Raw genomic sequence first — 23,880 nt, 5'->3', positions numbered from 1 at the left:
GGAGTGGAACCAGGGGGAATGCGGTAAAGATGTGTCTGGTGAGCTCCCAGTATGAATCCTTTTCAACTATCAGGCAAGTGAGCACATTGGATATTGCTGTTTAACCCGCGACCTGGGGAGGATCCAAGACAGTTGGCAATATACTGCTTCGCCCCAATCGGCTGTATGAGCTGAGATTGGTCAGCTATCGGCATCTGAGGCCTAGAGAGTGGAGACCCGCTGGCAAAATGGCCATACTGTAGATCTGAAGCCGGGGATGCTGCATCCGCCCTAGAGTCCTAGGCATTGCTTGGTGGGGTGAGAGCAGCACTGGAGAGACTGAAGGCAGTCATGGCTTGGCCACACGCTGCAGACGGGGCCCATGCAGGGAGCTGTTATAGGCAGGGGAAACCCAATAAACCCTTGTAGGCTTGGGCAATGTGCGATTCAAGTCAAAGGATGCTACAAGGGATTTATTTCTAAATTATTCAGTTTGAGTTGTGAGTTGTACCACAGTAACACACTCAATGGTATCCACAGGATAACAATCTTGTTGTATACTAATAAATTAATTAGTGGAAGGTTGAAGGAAAAACAGAGCAAAGGGATTTATATTTCAAACAAAGTTTTTACTAGAAACAAGTTTCGGGAGATAGATACAGACAAATCAATTGTAGCAAAAAATCATGAACAAAGATAGGCAAAGTTTTCTCTATAGTTCATGACTCAACACATGAACTCCTAATTAATGAAGAAAACAACCCAAATTAATCAATAAAAAGTGGTTGTAAGTTCGTGTTACAAAACAACATTAAAGGAGATGATGAAATGTCGACGTTTCGGTCTTGGCTGCAGACGTCAAAAAGACCATCATCAGGACGATGTTTATTCAAATGCTGAAAAAGGACTCCCTATATAAAACAATAAATTTGTATTATAAACAAAATACATTACTAAAATTATTTCATACACATAAAAGCTCTGTCCTCAAACATTCACAGAGCTTTTATGTGTATGAAATAATTTTAGTAATGTATTTTGTTTACAACCACTTTTTATTGAATAATTTGGGTTGTTTTCTTCATTAATTAGGAGTTGATGTGTTGAGTCATGAACTATAGAGAAAACTTTGCCTATCTTTGTTCATGATTTTTTGCTACAATTGATTTGTCTGTATCTATCTCCCGAAACTTGTTTCTAGTAAAAAATTTGTTTGAAATATAAATCCCTTTGCTCTGTTTTTCCTTCAACCTTCCACTAATTAATTTATTAGTATACAACAAGATTGTTATCCTGTGGATACCATTGAGTGTGTTACTGTGGTACAACTCACAACTCAAACTGAATAATTTAGAAATAAATCCCTTGTAGCATCCTTTGACTTGAATCGCACCATGCAGGGAGCGGCAAACCAAGAGGGAGGTGAACACTGTGGGGAAAACCCAGGGCCAGCAGCTGCCGTGAGCGAGCAGCCCTGCCAAGTACCACACATGACACGTTAGACTAACACATTGAGTGCAGTGGTCCGCAACACCACACTAAAATGCAAAATCAGGCATAAATTATAGCACCTCCTCAGCTGTGACACCGGAGAGCTACTAGCATTCATGCACCATACTGAAAGTGAAACTAAGCTGGAGTGACAGCGTCCCTTGGGGGCTGGCTTAGAGTTCGCAGCTCATCAGTAGCTGCTACTCAGGTGCAGTGTAGAATTTTCACCCAGCACCACAGCTTTGATACATTTGTGAGCAGGACATGACACACACCCTGTAATAGCCAAGGGCCAAGGCAGTACTGATGACAGCTCATGATAATAAGGTTGCAGGCTGCATTTGTAATTGCAGCACTGCTAGTATGTGTGCCATGGTAAATTTTATGCAGCACAGTAAATTTAATGCAAATCCCTTGACCGAACCCAACGACCCACAGTCTGCTGAGTAAACTGCATTGACCACGCTGGCACAGGTGCTAGATAGGAGTACTAATACTCTTGGTCAGCGAATTGAAGCATTGCAAACTAGCCCTATCCCCTCTGCTGAGACAAATAGAACAGGAATTGTGGGGGAAAATCCTACGTAAAATGGCAGATAAAGAGTTGCTACATAACATACGGTACAAACAACTGCTCTACCTGGAAGGAGCAAAAGCTGGGAAACTGCTAGCATGACTCTTGTGGCACGACAGAGCCTTTGCTACAATCACAGTTGTATGAAACAAACAAGGGGACATGGTGCAGACACAGTGCCAAATTAATGATACATTCTACTCATACTATAAGGCACTTTAGATGCAGCCGCCGATCCATCAAGAGGGAGACACATATCCGGTACTGCAAACACCAGTGATTGGTAGCCTCAAACAGGCACACCGGGAATGCCTTGAGGCAGCAATCACACAAGCCGAGTTTAAGGCAGCAGCAAGAGAGTTAAATACATCCAAGACATCAGGCCGTACAATCTTCCAGCAGAGTGGTATCAGATTGTCATAGAGATACTGTCGGAAAAACCTCTGGCGGGGTAGCATGAGGTGCTCGAGTGGGGGTGCTCCCCAAACACACAAGAGAGGCGACCATTAAATTATTACACCAGGAGTGTAAGGATCCCACAGACCATCAAGCATATAGCCTGCTCTCAATGCTGAAATGTGATAATAAAATCCTTGGTATACTGTTAACGCGATACTTAAAAGGGGTTATAGTAGATTTAGTGCACCCGGACCAAAGCAGGTTCATTCCAAATAGGTGCACTCTACATTGAATACTAGGTGACCAACACATGTGATGGGTGCAATAGAGGACAGCAGGGAAGACCTTGACTTGGTGTCATTGGACACCATGGAAACCTTTAACATGATTGGTTGCAATTTGCTCCGGATGAGCGACCTCCTTGAATGGGTCTCAACTTGTGTTCCCTTATAAGTTAATGCGAGTAGAATGCACAAAGGCATGCAGACTGGGGGCACACCTGCATGTCTGACTACACGTGGCACATTGCAAGACAGTTGAATGTACTCTCTATACAGTCCAAGGTGTGGCTGTGTGGTGATAGCATTGCTAGCTGAGACAATGTTCCCACAGTACAACATTATAGGCTTACAGGGATGTATGGGTATTAGTGCCCTGCACATTAACGGATATACAAGGGGTAATGTGTGAAGGGTCGAGATCAAAATGGGGTGGCTCTCACCCCTTGAGGGCTTGTCCTATGCATAATGCATCCTCATTATAACTTCTACAAGCCGTACATAATTATGTCTGTATGTATGGTCTACATATTGTATAGGTCTATCATTAGCAGCCCATCAAAGAATGTCATAATTACATATGTAAAAGTGAATGCTTGATGTGTCTTGCATTGTGTGGCATGAGTTATGTTGTATGTATAAAACCAATAAAGATAATTTTTACAAAATTAATTCTTATCTGGTTTTTAAATAAGATGTATACCAACAATTCAAATCAAGAAATAAAACAAGATTTTAGATGGATAATAAAAAATATTGTATCATGTGTCATGTTCTCTTTCTTGGATGATCTCATGTTCAATTGATGGCGACTCATGTCTCCTTACCCAAGAATTTCCTCATGTTCCTAATAAAGGTAGCGTATGCCTTTTCCATGAAAGATTTCATGTTGCAATAGCAGGTAGTTTGTGTCTTTATCATGAATGTCCCTGGAAGAAGGTTCATGTTTTTCTTATCAATGATCCAATGTTCCCAAGGATGGTTGCTCATTTCTCCATCTTTTATTTACATTTTGTTCCCACGAACGGAGGTTCATGTCTTAGTGGAGGACCTCATATATTCCCAAGCAAGATGGGTTATGACTTCAGCTTAAATGAGTTGATGGTCTTTTGTCATGAATGATCAGGAAATTGACTCATATTTGTCTTAAATGACCACATGTTTCTGTGAAAGGCAACTCATGTTTTTTTTAATAAAGAACATCATTTTCCAGTGGCTCATGTCTCTGTTGTGGCTGGTCTCATGTTCCCTTGCAAGGTAACTCATGTCTTTTTCATGAATAACCTCATGTTCCAGTGAAAGACATCTCAAATTTTCATCCTAAATAACCTCACATTTCTATAAAAGATGTCTCCTATTTTTGCCATAAGTTGCATTACTTTCCTTTGGAGGGGAAGGTTGCTCATATCTTCATCCCATGGAGGTGACTCATGGCTTTGCCTTAAAGATCTCTAGTGCATGTGGAGGGTTGCGCTCATCTTTGTCATGAACAAATGCAGGTGTTTCAGTGAAGGTAGCTCATGGCTTTTTAACAATGGGCCCCCTGTTCTGGTGAAAGTTGGCTCATGACTATACTGTGGCTGATCTCGTGTCCCCTTGTAAGGTCATCCATGTCTTTGTCATGAATAATTTCATGTTCCTGTGAAAGGCCGCTCCTAGCTTCACGCTGAATTACTTTGTGTTTCTTAGGAAGGTGTCTCATGTTGTTGTCATAAATTATGTCCTCTTCTTTCAGAATGGAACGTGACTTATGTCCTCAGCCCATGGAAAGTGATTTAGCTTCGCCTTAAATGCCTCTAGCTCATGCAAAAATGTGCTCATGTCTTTGTCATGAATGAGGTAATGTTCCCATGAAAGGTGATGTGGCTTTGTCAAAAATTACCTTATTTTCCTGTGGAAGGTGGCTCCAATGTGTGCATGTTCTTGTGGAAGGTGATGCATCTCGTTGCACTGATTACCTAGTGTTCTCTTGAAGGTTGACATGCTTTTGTCATGAATGATCTCAAAATTCCTTGGAAGGTTGGTCATGTCCTTGTCAGGAGTGACCCATTTCCCCAAGTAAATTGGCTCATGTCTTTGTCTTTTGTGATCCTATGGTCCTCTTGAAGGTGTCTCATTTTTCAACAAACAACTCTTGCAGAGTCCGAGAGTAACGCTGTGATTGCGCTCTACGACTATGAAGCACTGCACGATGGCGACTTGGGCTTCAAGAAAGGAGACAATCTGGTTATCCTGGAAGAGTAAGTACAACATCAAATGCCACTGATAGACTTGATAACGTTTACCATTTTAATTTACTGTATTGTTTTTCTCTTAATTCAAGAGGGAATAGTACATTGGAGTGCTTTCCATTTCATTTCAGGATACCCATTATCCATTGAGGAAGTGAAGTCACAATGCCAGAGGGCAGTTACGAGCAGAAAGGACATTGCCTTAATTCCTGTCGCCTGGTTGAGGCGCACTATGTCCAGTCATGTTTTGGTCATTATGTCACCCTTTTAATGTTACAATTTATTACCAGTCCTACTGGGGGAACTGCGTATTTAAAAGTTACCCTTTTATGAAATGTACCCCATAACAATTTAGACAGCAATGTGGTGTGGTTTAAGGCTGAATTGCAAAGAGCGAAACCAGGTCACTTAAATATTAATCTTTGCTTCTCCACTTTAACAAAGTTTGTGGATATGAGCAAATACCTTTATCTTCCTTTGTTTTTTAATGAAAACATATGGCTGGTTGTTATTTGGAGCAATATGAAAAACTGGACCTTGATTCTCAGAATGCTCACTCAACCTCTGTGTTCAAATCATTTGTTCTGTTTTTCATCTATTATCGAACAACCAATGTTCTCTTTTATTTTTATCAAAGCATTGAGACATAAAAAAAAATTAAAAGCAATCTCCACCTTCCCTGTCTCTTCCAAAATTGATAGCATAGGCAACAGATCTATTGAAAAAACAGGATTGGCCAAAAAGATTTATTTTTCAAAATATTTTTTCAAGTATTTTAAATGTTGATTATGGCTTGTTAGTATTTTTTATGTAGCAAATGATTGCCAAATTGACTTGATGAAACTAGCTGATGAGAGCAGATGGGGCTTGAACAATGCAAAACAAATATCTACATAGTTATAATAAAAATGGACAACTTGCTCTGTTCCACAACAATACAAATAAAACAATTTAACTAACATGTGTAACTGAGCATTTAACCTCTATCTAAAGAGATTTTACTCATGTATGTCAATGTTCTTAGATGGCAAGCAGTCAAACATGCTACTGCACACCTTTTCACACATGATAACATATGGTGGAGTCTTTGTCTTAGCTTTAGCATCTAGTCAGACTTTTATTTGTTGCTGAAGAAAGAGTAGGATAGTGGCAGGAAGTGGAAACTACAAGAAATAGAAAAATACCTCTAAAGTTGTGTTTACTTTCAGTTATGTTCTACTAGTGTTTTCATGCCCCTTGAAACCAGAGGTAGCAAGGGCCCCTCCAAGGCTAATAAAGTTAGCAGTTGCTTCCCCTGGCTAATGCCAATTGATGCCCATGTTTTTTATGAAACACGTTATTGATATTTTAAGATATAAGAGCATATATGCATAGTCACAAAAGAGACATAAGCTACATCGTATCCGTGGCAATCAAAAGTTCAATCAGAATGGCTCCAGACCAGACTTGAGGATGAGTTAAGGTTGTCCCATCTAGAGGAACTCCTCATAATGGCCAAAGAGTGCTATGTAGACTGTATTCACCCCACATCTTTAGATGCTTCTCAGGGGTACCATATACCCAGGTATACTAGGAACTTTGTGGCCATTCAGTGGTCATACCCCTAGTCCAGCACTCCGGGTTGCAAAAGTTAGTAGTGCATCGCTTCTGGGCAATATCCCTTTTAGCAAAATCTATTGGCATCTATGTCTACTAGGACTTTGAGTACAGCTATTTTGATGATGATGAGTTAACTCACCAGCACACCACATAAGACAGGGTCTGGGTTGGAGTAATAGTAATAGTAATAGGGGCATTTATATAGCGCTGGGTTTTTACGCGCACCGGCGTGTCCCCGCGCTTCGACCGCTGCGAAACCCTTCCTGGCTTCCCTGAGAGATGGTCCCTTAATGGGTATCTCCAGGGTGAGACCAGGCATCCCCGGCGGTCTGATGGGGCCGTTAGTGAAGATGAGGCAAGCTAGTGCCCAGAGTTGCCGAGTGTGATCGCTGATCAGAGTGGGCACCGAGGCGAGAGAATTATCGAGTCCGCTGACCCTGGTCCAGAAACCTTCCGCGTTGGGAATCGAACCCTGGTCCCGGGCCGTCCTCTGCTCTCGGGTCTGCCGCCTCTAACCAGTGAGCAACACTACAGGGAGTATAGTCCACGGCAGAGCTGTAAATATTTGAAAAACTGCTTGCCAAACCCTGGACCCTGACAAATAGGCTGGGCGTATCATAGCTCATTCCATCCCCTAGTTTGGAGATACCTCTGATATTTCCAGGCTCTAAACCATGTAAAAGAGTGTGCCTGTCCCAATGCCATGTTTACCTACAGTAGAGTTTATCGAGTGAATCTATTATGCAAGTTGATACACTTTAGGGTGTTTCACCACAATTAGCACACCATGTTAGTGATGTGTGAGACTAGCAAAATGCTCTCTTAATACAAAAACTGTAGTGGGGGAAGGTCTCCCAAACGCCCATCATTCAGCAGTATGAGCGGGTCAGAGTGTGCACCATAGATCGATTTGTTTACCACAACTATGATGCTAGATAATGTGGCATGATGTTGGCCTTATTGTGGCCTCCTTCAAATGGGGTCTTGAAGCATTTGGTCATTGCAACACTAGGAAGATTGCTGACCCACAGAAATCTCCTCATCAAGGTAATTCTGAAGCTTGAATAGGAGTCTTGGGACTGAGATCTTTTTAATTATAGAAGCCCATCCCATCAACAATAGCAAAGGGAACCAATACGTCTGGTCATTCTGCAATGCCATCCTTAATATTGGGGCCCCGCCATCTAGAATGTTGGAGGAAAATTAGTAAATTGTCTGTATAGAGCGATACTCTATCCTTCATTCCCTGTGGCTTCTTGAGCCCCTGTAGGAGACCACTCTGCCAAGAGCATTGTAGCAGAGTGAAGTTCCCCTGCCGCTGGAGAAAGGCCTTGAGAGTACTCCATTAACTTGAACCCTAGTGATGAGTTGTGTACATTGAAGCTCTGTCATAAGAACCTGGGTTCAAGGTTCATCTTGGCTAGGACTGTGAGAAGAACACCCCATTCTATGAAATCAAACAAATGATTCAATTCGTTCATAAGAAGAGCAAAAGGGCCATCTGGGCACCCTCAGCAGGGCTATTGCATTATGACGATGTCTTATATTATGCCAGGTGGGCACGTTCACCCTAAAACTAGTTTGATCCAGGTGCATAAAGGAGTTAATTACACAGATCAGGCCTTCAGAAGGATTTTAGCTTCTCTATGTATGAGGAAGATAGACCTTTATAACACATTGGATTCAGGGGGTTACCAGGTTTAAGTATCAGTTCAAATTCCACTTCACATTGATCCGGCTGTAGCCTACTCTCTACCAAAGACACTGCAGCCACAGCATGGAGGTGGCACAGACGTTTCCCTGTGAGACACTTAAAAACCTTTTGGGCATGAGGGTCTTTCCCCGCTGGAGCTGGGCATGTGCTTCTTCAAGATCTGCCATCAAAACTGGTTCATATAGCGAAGTCCTGTCCATTATCAAAAGCTGCTGAATGGTCAGGTCTTTCATAACATAATTTACAACTTCGGTATAGAATGTCTGGCGAGTGCTTGACAGTCTGTTATTTCATGCCTGTTAGGGTCCACGGCATGTCTGACACCTCAACTAGGTTTTTCACACTTGGTCAACCAGAAAAGGAGTTTGCTGGCCTTTTTACAAAATATTTGGCTCTGCGAAGCTTCTGAGTAGTTCAGACAATCTGTAGATGATGGTTTGTATTTCCAGCTCAAAAAAGAGGGACTCCATTGATCTGGTTATTTTTTATGAGGGAAACCTCTGTCAGGGCTGTATCTTTGGTCTTATGTCTAAGTGGCCAGCTAACTATATATGATATATACTTTTACAACATGAAATTAGGGGGATTTAATTGTTGATTGGATATACGTATTAACACTTGATCAGGAAAGTTTGGAAACAGCAATTATCATGGATAATGAAGGCTTACATTTGAGGCATATAAATTTGTGAAGAAGAGATTGAATTGTTAGATTAGTGCTTTCTAAAGAGACCTGAAAAGGGTACACAAAAGCAGTGAAACATGTGACGGGCTGACAATCTAGTGCAAATTATACTTTGAAGTTATAACGTGTTGGGAAGAGTCTATATAAATTATTATTTATCAAGTTGAAAATATGCTTCTATGACAGTTTTGATTATGTTTTGTGAAAACATGTTTGGTATATTTAATTGAATGCTACAAAGAAAAATCCAATGTAAACCAGGAAAGTTGATTTCTTTTGCCCTTTTTGGGTTCTTCCTGTTTGGTATCTTTGTGTGAGTTGCACCAGAGGAGTAACTGGTGGTGACAACTAAAGAAAATAAACAAAAAAGTGATCAAGTAATTTTCTTCTCGATAGCTCAGAAGAGAATGCCAGGAATACAAGAAAGGATCCGCATCTTCTTCAAGAGCAGCTTGTGAACCCTTACTTTCCTCTGTGTGCTGGCCCAGTCCACAATAACCTATCTGGTTAGCATCTTATCTCAGTCTTTCACCATGCATGAGAGCCACTCATGATTGTCCTCAGCATATGCAAAGAGATCTGCAATTCCAGGATCTTAATCAATCTGCCTTGGTTCTCCCATCCTAGGTGTAAAATGTATCTCTACCATAGTTTCCAGGTTTGTGGTCCTCTCCTGCATACTGGTGTTTCTATAAAGACTGCCTGTACTGTTGCTGCAAAGTTGAGGGCTCAAACAACATCTACTTCCTGGTCTAGTATGAGTTAGGACTGAAGCGGCTCTCGTACCACATTCTGTCACTGGACATTTGCTCTGAGGTTCTTTGAGGACCACGGAGCCCTTGCAGATACCCCTTTCAGCTATGAGCGCGATGGGCCAGAGTGAGAGTAGTGGTTGATATGTGCCAAAAGAACTAATGTGATCATCTGGCCACACCCACAAACACCCTCTTGTGCCAGTGATAGAGGAGGCTGAAGGTCATCAATAAGCTGAAGTTTACCAGCCACAGTCTTGAAGGCAAGGCATCCTTTTCAAACAATATCTCCTAAAATCCAATTCACAGCTTGGTAACATTTAACACAAATGAAAAGGTGGAGGCATAAACAGTTGCTGTAAGAGTGACTCCCTCATTGGGTGAGATTCTTGAAGGCAAGAGGTTATTTGTGGCAAAAAAGTCCACGGCAAACGCGTAAACTTTCATCTTCATTGTTGGACAGCAGAATCCAAAGCTTTGATTTTTTTAGCACAAAACAACAGAAATACAAACCCAAAACAAAAGAAAGCCATATTATAATGTTATAATGCATGAAACATGGGTTTACATCATGTCAAACTGCCAACCAGAGGCGCAACTAGAGCCAGATTTCGGGTGGGGGGGGCTAAAACAAATTTCGGGAGGGAGGCTAATTCTTCCAGCAATAGGCAGAGTGGAGATGCAGTGGCTCTAAGAAGGGGTGAAAAACAACAGAGCCTCGTTAACGAGTAAATGGTCTTTTAAAGATCTGGGAAGTACTCAGGTGCGGCTGCAATATGACAGTCGCCAGCCCAGAAAGCTTTCTCAGTCCAGGCTGACACACACGATGGTGGGGGGCTGAAGCCCTTTGAGCCCAATGGGTATTGTGCGCCTGCTGCCAACCATCTTCTCCAGGGAAGGGCTCTAGGTTACTCAAGATCAGCCTCATCTATACCATCAGCGCCAGGACGTGGTTTCTGTCACAAGCCAGCAGTTGTGAAAATGATTGACTAACCAAATAAATATATTACTAAGTTTTACCAAATATTGTCAACAAGAAAACAAAGCTACAAATTAGAGGCTATGCTATTACTAAAGTGGAATAGCTAGGTGTGTTTCAAGAAGTACTTTTATTAAATTATGTGTAGGTCCTTCTTGATCCCTAAATTTGCCAGCCTTATTTCTTGTTGTCATGGATGTTGGTCCATATCTAGTCCTTTGCACCCATCTGCTCTTACTGTCTTTCTCACTGATAATACCATAGATGCTTGACGGTGACATCTCTCTGTTTTGCAGGTCCGGGGACTGGTGGAAAGCAAAACTGGTGTCAACAGGGGCTGAAGGATTCATTCCAAGTAACTATGTTGGCAAAGTGAACTCCCTTGAGTCAGAAGAGTGAGTCTACCTCAATTCTTTTTTGTATTCTGAAGTTCAGGGCCAGGTTTGCTGGTGGCATCCCTCCCAAATATTGCTTGTAAGGTTATATTAGAATATATCTGTTGCTGGAAACTGTGCACTCTGTATGCTGAGGATGTGACAGATGTTTATCTGTGTCGGCTTTCTCCTGAGATGATCCTTCTCTTAGGCATGTTGAGGGAATTTGCATGTTTGGGGCTCTGTACTTGTGCTGTTCAGAAAATTAACGCTTAGGAGTCTTTCCACCAGTTTTGAACAGACTGACATTTACAGGGAGATGTTTTGCGCTCTGCAGTCTTTAATCAGTATCCTTGGACGTTGCCTTCAAGAAGTGACCTGTTGGCCTGGGGGGGTTGGGGGGGGGGGGGGGGTCCATGTCACTGCATTGTTTATCTCCACCCAGGGAGAGTGAGATCAGTCTATCGGCAGATGCTTTTCTGTGTGTGATGATCCACCTCATCTGAGGTTCTTAGCCAGAGGATTCACTGGTTATATGGCTAAATCCACTCCTGTAGCTGCATACGGGGCAGGGGTGTGGGTCATACAATCTCAGACCCCCTCCAAACCTTAGAATACACCTTTTTGAAAAGATTTGTAGCTCACCCCAGAAGATGTTCTAATTTCAATTCTCAGCTTGAGTTGGATGTCCCTTATATATCTGCTCAGGTATGTCTAGCCCCAATTCTTCTACGGCATTCAGTATGGAGAAGGGAATCTGTTAATTTTACACACCATATCATTAGGGATTTCCTAACTCTCGGCTATGTACATAAGATTCGTTTGATACTTTAAGTTAAAAATACTGTCATTTCTTTGGGTTTACAATCGCTGTTTGAGACCCCATCCAAAGGCTTTATTATCCCTAAAAAGCTAATCAAAAGTCTGTTTTTAACCAAATGAAAAGAGAAAGATATAAAAGTAATTGTAACAAATATACGGTGCTAGCTTACTTGAAGTTACCTGTTATCTTTGATGGGTCAGTCTCGTACTTGACGTCTGTGACAAATCCGCGTCATCGATTTGTATTGCTACGGTTTCACTTTAACCTTATTTCCTGTATGCTGGGTTATCCCATGGGAACCTTTTCCTTTCAAGCCTTGCAGATCTGTCCATGTAACGGAGTGTCTCCTCAATCAAACCTTCAAATGTTCTTCTTTTGCTAATTTTATGCGGTGTTCCGCAAAAGTTTCATTTTCCCCATTAAGCGTAAATATACATTCAGGCAGTGCCGCCCAGGATTATATTTCCTACAAATGTTGCCTGACCATTTCTTTTGCTACTGTGTAGCGTCCTTTCTTTGTCTCTCACTAAAGTCTAGGAGACTGTATCAGTAGCTAGGAATAACAGATCCTATGCCGTCTTTGTCTGTTGTAATTTTACGGCTTTTTTTAGAAAAATTAGCATTCTCCACATCTCTAGGCTTACCGCACAACTCATTGCTATGCGAGCTATACACAGTGTTCCTGTGCAACAGTGTTTACACTGTCTCGTCCTGCCCATGGAGAAACACATGTGTGACAAAGTGAATCCTTCAGCCAGTGCCTCCATCCATTGTGCCTGTCCCCCACACCCTCCAGATCACCCAGCACTCCACCATGAGTACCTTCTCAACATGCTTGCCTTCTCTTTGCTCTCACCTGCCCCTCCCTCCTTTCCAGACTGAGGGGAGAAGAGACAAGCCCCGCTAAAACAGGAGTTGGGTGGCAAGGTAAGTTCACCTGTGCTACCCCCTGTGCACCTTTTTGCCGTCCTAGATGCCCCGGCTGTGTGTGCATGTCTATGTGTTTGCATACTTGCACGTATGCCCATCTGTGCAAGTGTGTGAGTACGTCTATCTGTTTTTGTACACATGTGTGCACGTTTGCGTGCATAAGTGCATGTCTGTGAGTGCATGTCTATAAGTGCATTTCTGTGTGTGTGTGTATGCAATTGACTATCTCTGTGTGTGGGTAAGGGTCAAGTGTTTTGACTAGTGCCTCTGCCCCTAAAACGGTGGACCTTGTATAATCTTTTTAATTTGTAGCAATCTGGTATTGCTGGCACAATGGTGGCTTTCCCTGTCAACATGCAAACACTGGCATAGTGGTGGTATTTCTTAGTAAAATGCAGTCCCTGAAACAATGGTGGTAAAGCTTGGCAACATGCTGGCCCTGACACAATGGGGGTACTCATTGGCAACATGCCGGCTCTGACACAATGGTGGTAATCCTTGGCAGCATACTGGCCCTGACACAATGGTGGTAATCCTTGGCAACATGCTGACTCTGGCAACAGGCTGGCCCTGACACAATGGTGGTAATCCTTGGCAACATGCTGACTCTGGCAACATGCTGGCCCTGACACAATGGTGGTAATCCTTGGCAACATGCTGGCCCTGACACAATGGTGGTAATCCTTGGCAACATGCTGGCCCTGACACAATGGTGGTAATCCTTGGCAACATGCTGGCCCTGACACAATGGTGGTAATCCTTGGCAACATGCTGGCCCTGACACAGTGGTGGTAATCCTTGGCAGCATACTGGCCCTGACACAATGGTGGTAATCCTTGGCAACATGCTGACTCTGGCAACAGGCTGGCCCTGACACAATGGTGGTAATCCTTGGCAACATGCTGGCTCTGACACAATGGTGGTAATCCTTGGCAACATGCTGGCCCTGACACAATGGTGGTAATCCTTGGCAACATGCTGACTCTGGCAACAGGCTGGCCCTGACACAATGGTGGTAATCCTTGGCAACATGCTGGCTCTGACACAATGGTGGTAATCCTTGGCAACATGCTGGCCCTGACACAATGGTGGTAATCCTTGGCAACATGCTGGCTCTGACACAATTGTGGTAATCCTTGGCAGCATGCTGGCTCCGGCAACATGCTGGCCCTGACACAATGGTGGTAATCCTTGGCAACATGCTGGCCCTGACACAATGGTGGTAATCCTTGGCAACATGCTGGCCCTGACACAATGGTGGTAATCCTTGGCAACATGCTGGCTCTGACACAATTGTGGTAATCCTTGGCAGCATGCTGGCTCCGGCAACATGCTGGCCCTGACACAATGGTGGTAATCCTTGGCAACATGCTGGCCCTGACACAATGGTGGTAATCCTTGGCAACATGCTGACTCTGGCAACAGGCTGGCCCTGACACAATGGTGGTAATCCTTGGCAACATGCTGGCCCTGACACAATGGTGGTAATCCTTGGCAGCATGCTGGCTCCGGCAACATGCTGGCCCTGACACAATGGTGGTAATCCTTGGCAACATGCTGACTCTGGCAACAGGCTGACCCTGACACAATGGTGGTAATCCTTGGCAGCATGCTGGCTCCGGCAACAGGCTGGCCCTGACACAATGGTGGTAATCCTTGGCAACATGCTGACTCTGGCAACATGTTGGCCCTGACACACTGGTGGTAATCCTTGGCAACATGCTGGCCCTGGCGCAGTTGGGCTTGACTGCTATGCTCTAGTAACCACAAACCTGTCAATGTATTCTGCAATATAGAAAGATGCGGCTGAAAAGCCACTGCATTGAAGTTGTTCATTATTTTGCTTTTGACGTCCATCATGTTGGTGGTGTCTTCCCCCTTCTTGAAAAGGTGAAATTAAATATGGAATGTGGACTGATACGGTGTGCCACCAACTTGTAAATGTGCAGTATGTTGATAGGGGCAGGACTGCAGTTTGGTAGGGCACACAATGTCTTGAAATTGTTGTTGTTCCTGCAAACTACAGTTTGGAATCCTCCTCCAACACCTTCCAGTGGTGTTGCAACCACAGCCACAATATTTGTGGAGCCGTCCACGATCTTGGAGTGGGTCATACCTTTGGACAGGAGCTTGATAAAGTTCTCCACCATTTTGAAAATATGTAGGGTTTTGGAGGTGAATTTGGTAGGACCCTTCCTTACCTGACGCCGGGGTCTACAAAACAAATAGCTTTGTAAGAAGATTGAAATTCTTACAGAGAGACTGCTTAGGCTCAGATGTCAAAGCTACCCGCATGCCATTCTGCGTGCCAACCCAGCCTGAGCCAACAAGAACAAGATATTTGCGACAATTCACTATATCATCCTCACATCACCCTTTGCGACCACTTTCACTTCTGTAAAACACACTATTTGATGTACACATATCTTTCTCCTAAAATAGAGCACTCCAAGGGACCCACTGCCAGTTTCCACTTCATCCTGTCAAGCATGTAGTTCACACTCTGAAGCCTCTAAAATAAACACCTCTTCTTCGGCGATCCTATCTGATAGGGTTCTTTTGAACAAGTGTGTGTTTCCTCTTCTGCGATTAGCTAATTCTTTGTGGGGGAGATTTATCGGAAAATTCGAACTTCCTGTGTTTGTATGTTACTTTATTTCTGGAAAGACACTTATTTTATTGTTGTTTTTTTTACATCGTTGCAAAAAACATAGCATGCACATAAATCATTAATGCTCTAACTTCTTGCAAACACCTCGAAGTAATGTGACTATGTCAATTTCTTGTTTGTGAAACGAATAATTGCAGTACACGGCCCATCCCAGGCGTTATCAGGTCTAAAGGATTTTTACCTTTCTTTAAGAAAGTTTTGCCATATTTTTGACTTTTCATGGACCGCCACAGAGAAAATGTTTTATTGTTCAAATTTTTTAACTCTGAAAGGGTCAGAAGTTGGTCTCTGTAAACTTCCAGGGCATTCTTTTATCATTACAGTTCTGTCTCAGTTAATAATCGTGTTTAGGCAGCTCTTAAACACTTTGAAATGCTTTCTTCTTGTTTTTGCTTTTTTAAGTTTATATTTTAATATTTCAAAAGGGAAAATATACAGCTGTTTGTTAATTTTTCAATGTGTTGTACCAGCTTCGACATAACAAGACCCTCCATGTCAGCAAAATACTGGTCAGATGCAACCCCATAGCTGGTGCAACCATAAGGGGAGGAGAGTCTGCTAACTCACACTCCACCAGCAAGGGGTACCGGATTGCAGCCAGCAGCTGCAAAAAGTGGGGTCAGGAACTCACTTGGGCCAGCTCCCAATCCAGGGTCAATGGTCTCGTGCAGCAACATCACTTGCACAACAATGTACTGGAACTAATGGTAGTTCAGCTAGCACAACACCTAATCACAACTTCATTTGCAACAAGACAATGCTCATTCACAGAGATAAGCATAACCACCACACACTACGGACAAAAATGGGGTATATAGTCACCGCAGCCGTCCATGCTAATACAGACAAGTTGGCAATGGGCCAATTGCCACCAGGTTCTCTTCCTACTGGAACATTTTCCATGAGTGGACAATGACCTTACAGAACTGCTGAGAAGGGTGCACCAACGCTTACTCTAATGGTAAATAAACTCACAGGTGATCCAAAAATACTTCTACCAGTGAAAATGCAAAGTGCCAAAGCTTTTTCTCCAAAGTGTCCGCACCTACAATCCATGGGCAATGATCTATGGATCAATTGTTCAGCGTTATTTGGTTGCGCTTTACCTATCTATCGTTAATTCCATAAGCAGTGAGGAAGATATGACAAGCAGCTAATCCTCATAGCTCCCACTAGGGTATGGCAGCCGTGGTATCAGCTACTACTGAAGATGTCCGTCCATCTCCATGAAAAGCTTCCACAGGATCCTGATCTTGTAATACAGTATTAAAAGACAGCTGTTCCACCCCAACCTCAGGGCAAAAAATCTTGAGGTTTGCACCTGAAGTTCTTGAAACTTGGCTACCTACACCTTATTGACGAATGCATGCAAAAGCCCTTCACACAGGCTATGTGGCTACAATGAAAATATGTGTCCAATATTGTAACAATCTTCACAATCAGCCTTTGGAAGCCGCAGTAAGAACACTCATATATTACTTGTTGGACCTACAAAATGCTGGACTAGCCTACTCTTCTTTGCGGTGGCACCTAACAGCTGCAGCCACTGAAGTCGGATAAATGGTACATGAAACTTTGTTTTAAATGTCTTCCATTAGCTTGCAAGCTCCCACTCTAGGGAGATGGGTACCGTTTTGCAGCATATGGCCAGTATGTACCTATAACAGCAAATGTTGCAAAATGAAAACTTTATTTACATGTAACAATTTGATTTGCACTTGTAGTGCTGTAGATTCACATGAGCCCTGCCTACTGCACCCATCCAAGCTCACACTACAGCATTTAGCAATTACTATCTTTCTAAATACAAATTTCTCTTAGTATTTAAAGACTTTATCGCTACTCATCTCTACACCTACTTACACTTACACATAGAGGGAAAACGCAATCCAAAGTGGAGTCTGTGTTCTGGTGCGTTGTGGGTTTTGGGGAAGGCATCACGAGTCACCTTGAAACCAAAACCTTTTATACGGTTCCTACAAATTAAGTAGGACTGTGTATCTGGACAACATAAACTTCAAAGTATGGGAAGTTAGTCTACACATATCATCAGAAAATGTTGGCCCTATCCTAGCTAGCTCGCAGTTCCCCAACTGAACCCCTAACCTTACCAGGGTACCAGACGGTGCACTGTGAGCTAGCTAGGATTTTCTGATGGTATGTGTGGACTGAATCCCCATATACTGAAGTTTATGTTCACCAGATAAATAGCCCTACTTAATTCATAGTAATCGTATAACATGGAGCGCCACGTTGGGCGCCATATTATACGGTTCCTACGAATTGAGCAGGACTGTGTATTTGTGCAACATTTTCTGATGATATATGTGGACTGAGTCCACATGCTCTGAAGTTTCTGTTGTCCAGATACACAGTTCCACTCAATTTGTAGGAACCGTATAGCAACCCTGTTTTTCGAGAGAAATAAACTTGCAACTTCTACACCCAATACTAGATGTCAGGAGTGTGCATAGCATGTGAATGTACACCCTACAAGCTCCAAAATTATCGTTTTAGGTTAGTAATGTTTTCCTTTTCACGTGCAAAAACAAATATCCCTGTGAATCAGACATCCTATGTTCTAGTGGTTCGTTGGAGAATCCAAGAAATGTTTTATATATCGTTGCACATAGGTGAAGAACGTCAGAAACTGGTTGTTGACTATTCCCCTTTCTCTATGAAACTAATCAGAACTCATAATTTTCCCATACTAAAAGATCACCCAGTAGTGTGATATCCTTCCTATGTTCCATTTGCCATTGCAAAAATCTCAATTTACCTTAATGGTCTGCCAAAGACTTCCCCTTTACTATGGACTAACAATGACTCTAATGTTAAAGACTATTATTGACATTTTACTTGCACTTTATGTATTGATTTCTGCACTCATTGCACAACTCTGGTTGACTTAAACCTTTATGTACTGGCTACTATTGGATTAAAAATGGCTCATTCCTAAGCTCTGTCTGTACTACCCCAGATGTGTGCACGATGTCTTACACTTCGTTTGAGGAATGTGTTTTACCTCACACCCCTTATGTCTCCGGTTGTGTATTTATTCAGATGGTTTTTCAAAGGTGTAAGCCGCAAGGACGCAGAACGTCAACTTCTGGTGTCTGGAAACCCAGTGGGAGCATTCATGATCAGAGACAGTGAGACAACAAAAGGTAAAATCAGGCCTTTCTTCTCTTGTGGCCAAATTGCACCTCCCTTCTTCTGAACTTCCTGCATCAATATATTGATATTAGGCTTATCTTGAATAAAGTTTTCAGTATGGATTATTAGTGGTCACCAAGAGTGGAAGTTTAGATCTGCTTGATTATTAAACAAATAAAACTTACAGATAAACGATTATGATCTGTAAAAGAAGTATCTCATCAGGGGTCTCTATATTTAGAAGCTTATGCTTTTGTGTCTAAAGGAAAAGTCCTGATGTGGGATCCTTTTGTAAACAGGAATACTGACATGGACATAGCTGGAACTGTTAGATCTACTGGATCGCATATATACTACTGCCTTTCATTGGCAAAGTATCTAATATAAAGCAACAGGAAGAAAGCTTAGCTTTGTTGTGTGACAGTCACAGTACTAGTAGACTATTCCACCTCCTACAATAAAAGAGGATGGAAGAGATTCTGGCAAGATGGAAGGGAGGACCACCAGGAATGCAGAGGCTCTAACTGAAAGTCAAGATAAAAGGCTTGACATGCTAATATGTGTATCATGTGCTGACATGCAAGGTGGAACAAGAAACCAATAGGTTTTTTCTAACAGTAGAAGTGTTTGCCAATCTATAGTAAATAGTTTTAAAAAGGGCAATATGAGGCATGGTATGGTCCTTAGCAGTGCTAAACCATGGATTATGATATGGGAGGAATATGAGCCTGCTGAGCATTCAACTACCAGGCAGGCCTCCAGGCCCCTCTCCTATCCGGCATGGATAGAACAAATGATCTATTCATTTACCTTTTTCACCTACTGCTTGTAAAAGTGATCTTTCATGTGCAACTCACATGATCGAAGATCAGAGGAAATTTGACCACATCAGGCCCACCTTGAGAACTGCACTGACTACCCAATGGGTACGCGTCCCTCTCAAGGTTTACTGTATCATATTACAGGCCACTACTTAAAACAAAAAACAAACCACCTCTTTAACTATATACGGTCTTTCTCAAACCACCCAGAATCTAGCACCATGCCGACTTGAAATCTCCCTCCCTCTGCTTCGGGAGAATTGTTTTTTCCTAATACTGCTGACATTTTAAAATTTGGCTGGCCCGCCAAACATAAAAATACGCTACTAGGTTTGTTAATTCTGAAATTAATTGATAATGGAGTAATTGTCTGTGTAAATATTAATAGTTTAACTGAAGTGTGAAATATTGTGAGCATGAGGAGGATGTTTGATTTGGATGCCAGTCAACCACTGGTTTGGGGTGAGACTACCATTAGTGATTTTACTTGTGCGGATCCACCGTGCGATGGAAGATGGAGCCAGACCAGGAACCCAAAATAATGGACTGACATGCAGGGAGAAATATCCTTGCATGTTACGGCCATTATTTTATTGTGTTACTGAAACAAACTTCTGCTTTAGGAATTTCAGACAAACAAAATATCCAATGTTGAGTGGTCAAAGCTAATAATCATTTCAGCATTCATCTGTACCTTCACTGCATCCACCACATTGGCAGATGTAATGGAAATGTAGAGATCCCATCCAAAATGGCCATCTAAATATGGTAGATGGTCCTCCACCAAGAGCGTGGATGCCAGAGTACCTGCTAACATGGTGGGCTGGCAGACAGTACATTTCATTGTTCCTAATCACCCACAATACTCATTTGGTTTGAGATGTGTGTGAGTGATCTGGCATCAGATTCTCTTCTAGAAGAAGGCTGATGATTGCTAACCTAGTGGTGGCAGGGTAAGGACCGAGTTGTGAAGTTAGAAGGGACCACAATAAATGGAGGAGGATCTTACAGTTGTTTGCAGTGAGAGAGGATCTCTTACATTTTGTGTATATCGTTTGGTGATTTCCAGGTAGCTACTCTCTGTCGGTGAAAGACAAGGACCCTCAGTTGGGAGACACCGTGAAACATTACAAGATACGGACGCTGGACAGTGGCGGCTTCTACATATCTCCCAGGAACACCTTCAACACTCTGTACGATCTCATTAACCATTACAAAAGTAAGTCATCCAGCTCTTGCAACAGAAACCTATGGACATGCAGGAGGAAAGATATATAACCCTGGCCTCCCACCAAGGAGAGCAATAGGACCCACCCCAAGAAGGTCCTAAGACAGTTGCTCAGCCGTCCAGTACTTATGAAAGGTCATATTTCATGGTGCCTCTTTGATTCTTCTTGATCTTGTTTCAGAACAAAGTGATGGGTTGTGCCAGAAGTTGACCACGCCATGTGCCAGCTCAAAACCTGAGAAGCCTTGGGAGAAGGATGCCTGGGAGATTCCGCGTGAGTCCCTGAAGCTGGAGAAGAAGCTGGGAGCAGGGCAGTTTGGAGAAGTTTGGATGGGTAAGAGTGTGGCTGAAAACATGCATGTAATTGAAAATGTACAGCAAGGAAGATATAGCTGACCGTGTCTTCCGAAACACTGGGTCATCGTTCTACCACTTGTATCATGGTATGGTGGTTAGTGATGCTGATGAAAGTAGCAGCAAGTGGCGCTGGTTCTAAGAGCAGGCAGTGTGGTAGGTACCTTTTGGCTTTGTAGCAGGAGGTGTTCCTGAACAGCATTTTAAACTTGGGCCAGCATAAAAGTTAATTGCAGATCATGATATCAGGCTATGTTTAAATTAATTTTCATCGCAACCAGAATCCTCTAAATATAATAAGTTTGTTTGTGTACCATTGTGAACATGGTGATTGATTGTGTGTCATCACATATAAATTTGCTGCATACATGGCATGTAACAAAAGTAATTTGTTTAATATTGTTATGTATATATTTATCAGAGTTTTTAGTTTTGCTCTTAACACTTCAGTGAACTTCACTTTGGAGTAGTAGAATAATGGAAGGGCAATTGGCAATATGTAAATGGGTTTTGAAGTAAAGGACAACTGGAAGGACAGGTAAGTCTCAGCATTACCAATCAGCATGTTTCTGGTCTGCTGGCACCAGAAGGAGGTGGGTTTTCAAACCTTCTGTGTGAGAGGAGTTCCAGAGGGTAGTGCCTTGTGTAAAGAAAGATGTTCTCCATACCACTTGTCTTTCAGCAGATGATTGGCTGATAGGTTTAGCGAGGCATCTGAGTGGAGCATATTTCTAGGAGACCTCGACAGTTAGTCACGTGACTCTCCATGCAGAGCCCTGGGGACAGTAGTGGGTTTGTTCTCTCACCTGGAACAGTAAAGGACTTTATGTTTGGAGCGATGTGCTCTGGGTGGCTAGGTCAGAACATGGTACTTGCTGTGCAGTTCTGGCTCCTTTGTTATTTGCAGATGGTTTTGGTGTGGAGTCTTGTGTGGATATCATTGCAATTGTCCTGCCTTGATGTTTCGGTTTTGAGGGCCAGAGCACTCTTGTGAAGTTTTGGGAGGGGTAGGATTCCCCACAGTAAAAGTAGGTGGTAGTAGATATTGTTGGTGCTTGCATTAACTTGAGAAAACAAAAATCTTGACTTAGACAAAACCATCTAGTTGAATTGCAAGTTCATGGAGTTGGTCAGGCCATCAGCAATTGGTCCAGACTCTCAAACCTGTCAGGCCTAAACGTAGAAAGAGAAATGCATAGACTGTTAAGGCAGAATTTGTTTTAGTGGATCCAATCTTGTACCCATTAATACATGGGCTACTTGGCTGTCACTCCCCAGATCACCTCTGTAGCTATAGATGTAGATCGGTGCCCACAGGATAAATGTGCTATCCAATACAGTACTGTTCAATATTGTGAACCAGTGGATCCATGTAGACATTGTAGAGACTCAAAGAAAGAGTCAATTCTTGCAGATTGCCACAGTAAAGTGTGGCCGAGGGAAGGCAGAAACATCATAAGCTTAACAGGATGAGTCAATTTTTCCTCACAAAATGGTAAACAGTCAAGAGCTGTTAGTCACATAACACCATGTTCACTAAAGCGGGTCTCGAGTGCCATGGAGTCGCCCATCTCCATGCCTACAAAAAATGTCTGGTATTAGTTACACTCAAGGTGTTGCTGGATGAGAGGAGTCCTTCCTTCATTTGATAACTGTGGTTGCCATCACTGGGGATATTGGAAGCCTGATCAGCAGTGTGGGTCCAAATTAGAGAATTCATCGTTGCCAGTCGCAGTAAGGACCTTAGCAGCCACATAAGGAGTGTCCAAAAACCTGAAGATTTATTCCAGAATTGTTAGTTGACAGCATGTTTATCTTTAGGTTTGTGAGCAACTATTTTTGTAGCCACTGAGGCATTCATGATGAAATGTGTGAGGAGAACCAGAGGTGGCATGCCCAAGTTGCCTCATATTTGTATTTAGTGTCGCTGATGATGTATTATTCAATGCTAATAGGATCTTGGGCACACATGGGGGCATATTTACAAGCCCCTTTCACCATTGGTGCATCACTTTGTCTGACACTCCGGTGGCGTAGTGCCAGTTCACATATGTACAAGGTGGCGCTAAGCCACTTTACATGGCTTAAGGCCACCTTGTACATATGTCCCTTTCCGCCGCAGTCTGCTGCAGCAAAGGAGCAGGCAATGGGTGTTGCAGGGGTGTTGTACTGCCACACCCATTGCTTTTAGACACTGCCCCAGATTTACAAGGCTGGGGCAGCACCAAAAACTAAGGCCAGGTAAAACCTGGCCTTAGAATGGCGATACGAGAAGAAATTATAATGTGTTTGCTCTTTCTATGTGTGCTGCATTCTGCAGCACACATAGAAAGAGCAAGTCACCATTATTGATTGTTTATGTGCAGGAAGGTGTCCCTTCCTGCACATAAACAATCGCCGCTGCAGCACAGGCACGAATGCATCACGTGCAACAGTGCCTGCGCTGGCACTAGGCAGCTTTTCTAGCACCAGTGCTAGGGGAAATGCAGGGGTGCGCTGTATTTTTACAAATACTGCGCATCCCTGCGTTTTAAAAATGACGGAGCTTGGCGTTGCCAAATTTGGCGCAACACCACGATCCAACTTTTTGTTGTAAATATGCCCCCGTTTCTCACGGGATCCAACATTGCACATATGTTCAATACTATCAGGTCTTTATTTTCATACGCAGCCCGCAGCAGAGTTGTTGGCAAGCATGTTATTAACTTTGAATATAAAATAGAACAGATCATTGTCAAGTCTTTGGAAATGGACTGGGGAGGAGGTGGTTCAAGGTAAAGCTGCCACATATGGTGGAACGTGTCACAGACTGTATTAACCTCCTATTAACTCATGAGCTCCC

The 23,880-nt window shown here is 42.8% G+C and overlaps 1 protein-coding gene across 4 annotated transcripts in view; it reads left to right on the top strand.

Annotated features, from left to right (window-relative positions):
- Nucleotides 1–23,880, top strand: part of HCK (HCK proto-oncogene, Src family tyrosine kinase) — a 216,870-nt gene that overhangs the window by 142,447 nt on the left and 50,543 nt on the right. For all 4 annotated transcript variants that reach the window (XR_015297624.1, XR_015297623.1, XM_086932677.1 and 1 more), the window contains exons 5-9: nucleotides 4,862–4,961; nucleotides 10,978–11,076; nucleotides 18,543–18,646; nucleotides 20,526–20,675; nucleotides 20,866–21,018. Coding sequence is in view for 2 of the 4 variants with exons in the window: in XM_086932677.1 (XP_086788803.1) it covers nucleotides 4,862–4,961; nucleotides 10,978–11,076; nucleotides 18,543–18,646; nucleotides 20,526–20,675; nucleotides 20,866–21,018 (606 nt within the window). In the remaining 2 variants the exon portion in view is untranslated. The remainder of the gene's footprint in view (nucleotides 1–4,861; nucleotides 4,962–10,977; nucleotides 11,077–18,542; nucleotides 18,647–20,525; nucleotides 20,676–20,865; nucleotides 21,019–23,880) is intronic.

This window comes from Lissotriton vulgaris, chromosome 7, assembly GCF_964263255.1.
Source record: "Lissotriton vulgaris chromosome 7, aLisVul1.2, whole genome shotgun sequence".
NCBI classification, from domain to species: Eukaryota; Metazoa; Chordata; class Amphibia; order Caudata; family Salamandridae; genus Lissotriton; species Lissotriton vulgaris.
The sequence above is the reverse complement of the archived record's forward strand: the minus strand, read 5'-3'. Positions and strand labels throughout refer to the sequence as shown.